We start from the raw sequence: 1,514 nt of genomic DNA, 5'->3' as shown, positions 1-1,514 counted from the left end.
AAGCTGTTGCGATAAGCAGCTGTTGCAAGAGGGCGAAAGGTTGAACTATCAACTTGGACAGCACAGCTCTTCATTCAGCTGGCTCAAGAGAGAAAGTATTTGAGCAATAGCTCTATTACTGCAGAGTATACCTTTTGATTACAGCACATGGACAAAACACTGGTATTTCAGTCACATGCTTACCCACCCAGCAAGCAAGACACTCCCAGAATTTGTCAAAAATTTATTATGAAAGCTTCAGTAGCAGCAAATAATTCAATAAAAATTATTGCATTATTAAACCAGTTCTGCAGATTGACCCAAGAGGCCTGTTGAAATCTGTCCTCTTTGGAGTCATTATATATGTCTTAGAAAACAATCCCCAGTAGTCCATCACATAATGAAGATTTTCTTCTGTGTTTTATAGACAGCACCAACAGTTTGTAGTTACAATACTCTGTCCAGTCCTTCTGGAGAGTTTTGGCCCACTTCCCCCAGCCTTCTCTCTGCCTTCTGAAACAGCTCCACCTGACCAGGAAACTTGTAATACTTCTTTCAGTCCCATGGTAAATCAGCCTCTCCGTGGTTGCAGCCTACTGAGGCTCACTAGTGAGATGAGCTGTTCTCTTTCTCCTCTGTCAGAGCCCACTGCATGCCAGTCTAAGTGACTTTAATCCAGTCTCTTGACCAGGCTAATCCATGGAATGAGCAGCTTGTTGCACACTTTGGTGAACCCATATCACATTGAGAATGCAACAAAGATTTCAGCCTCCCCAAAGCACTGGGTCACCATCACTCAGGCAGGGTGATGGTTGGCACCCAGTCATTGAGATTTCGGCTCTCTTCACAAAACGAGTTCAGTTTCTCTAGAGCTGAGTCTTTCCAGCCATCTTCATTTGGGTTCTGCCAGAAAGAAAAAAAAAGTTGCACACCATGAGTGCTGCCCGCTAGCTGAAGTCATCACAATATTTACAGAAGCATTAGCTTAGGAAGCAACGTATTTTCAGATGGTTTCTGTCCTGACACAGACAAAACAGGAAGCAGAGATGTTACCCTTGTGGATCACTGAAGGAATCCACAGTTACTAGAAGTGTAACCTACTACTACTCCTCCTCAGCTGACTCGCTGTATATTGTGCATCAAGCCACCTTTCTTTGCCCAGAAGAGGATCTCATTATCGGCGGGGCTGCCCCTGAAAGGCTCTAAGCATCCCGTGCAGAGACTGGGAGCAGAAGCAGGACCCGGAGCACCACTCGCCTCATGCGGGACGCTCACCGTGATGAGGATGCAGTGGAGGTCCCGCGGCTCCCCAGAGTCCTCGCTGGGTCCTATGATGGCAGCCAACTTGTCCACGTCGTTCACCCGCACAATGTCAATGTCGTTCTCGCAGCAGAAGGCCTGGATCAGGGTGAAGTGGATCTGCAGGGCAATGTCGCCCTCGTCCTCCTCGTCCGTGGCCAGCACGCAGAAAGCTACGTTGTCGGGATCGCTGCAAGAAAGAAGCGCCACGCTGAGTCTCGCGGCCGGCGCAGGCT

The 1,514-nt window shown here is 48.3% G+C and overlaps 1 protein-coding gene across 1 annotated transcript; it reads right to left on the bottom strand.

The window, feature by feature from the left end:
- Positions 1-212: 212 nt before the first annotated feature.
- Positions 213-1,468, bottom strand: GADD45G (growth arrest and DNA-damage-inducible, gamma; the record flags this gene model as incomplete). Its single annotated transcript, XM_010185558.1, has 2 exons — positions 213-882; positions 1,255-1,468. Coding segments are annotated over 2 exons (325 nt in total), but the record flags the coding sequence as incomplete, so codon positions are not given.
- Positions 1,469-1,514: the final 46 nt, after the last annotated feature.

This window comes from Mesitornis unicolor, unplaced genomic scaffold (genome assembly GCF_000695765.1).
Source record: "Mesitornis unicolor isolate BGI_N332 unplaced genomic scaffold, ASM69576v1 scaffold19665, whole genome shotgun sequence".
NCBI classification, from domain to species: domain Eukaryota; kingdom Metazoa; phylum Chordata; class Aves; order Mesitornithiformes; family Mesitornithidae; genus Mesitornis; species Mesitornis unicolor.
The sequence above is the reverse complement of the archived record's forward strand: the minus strand, read 5'-3'. Positions and strand labels throughout refer to the sequence as shown.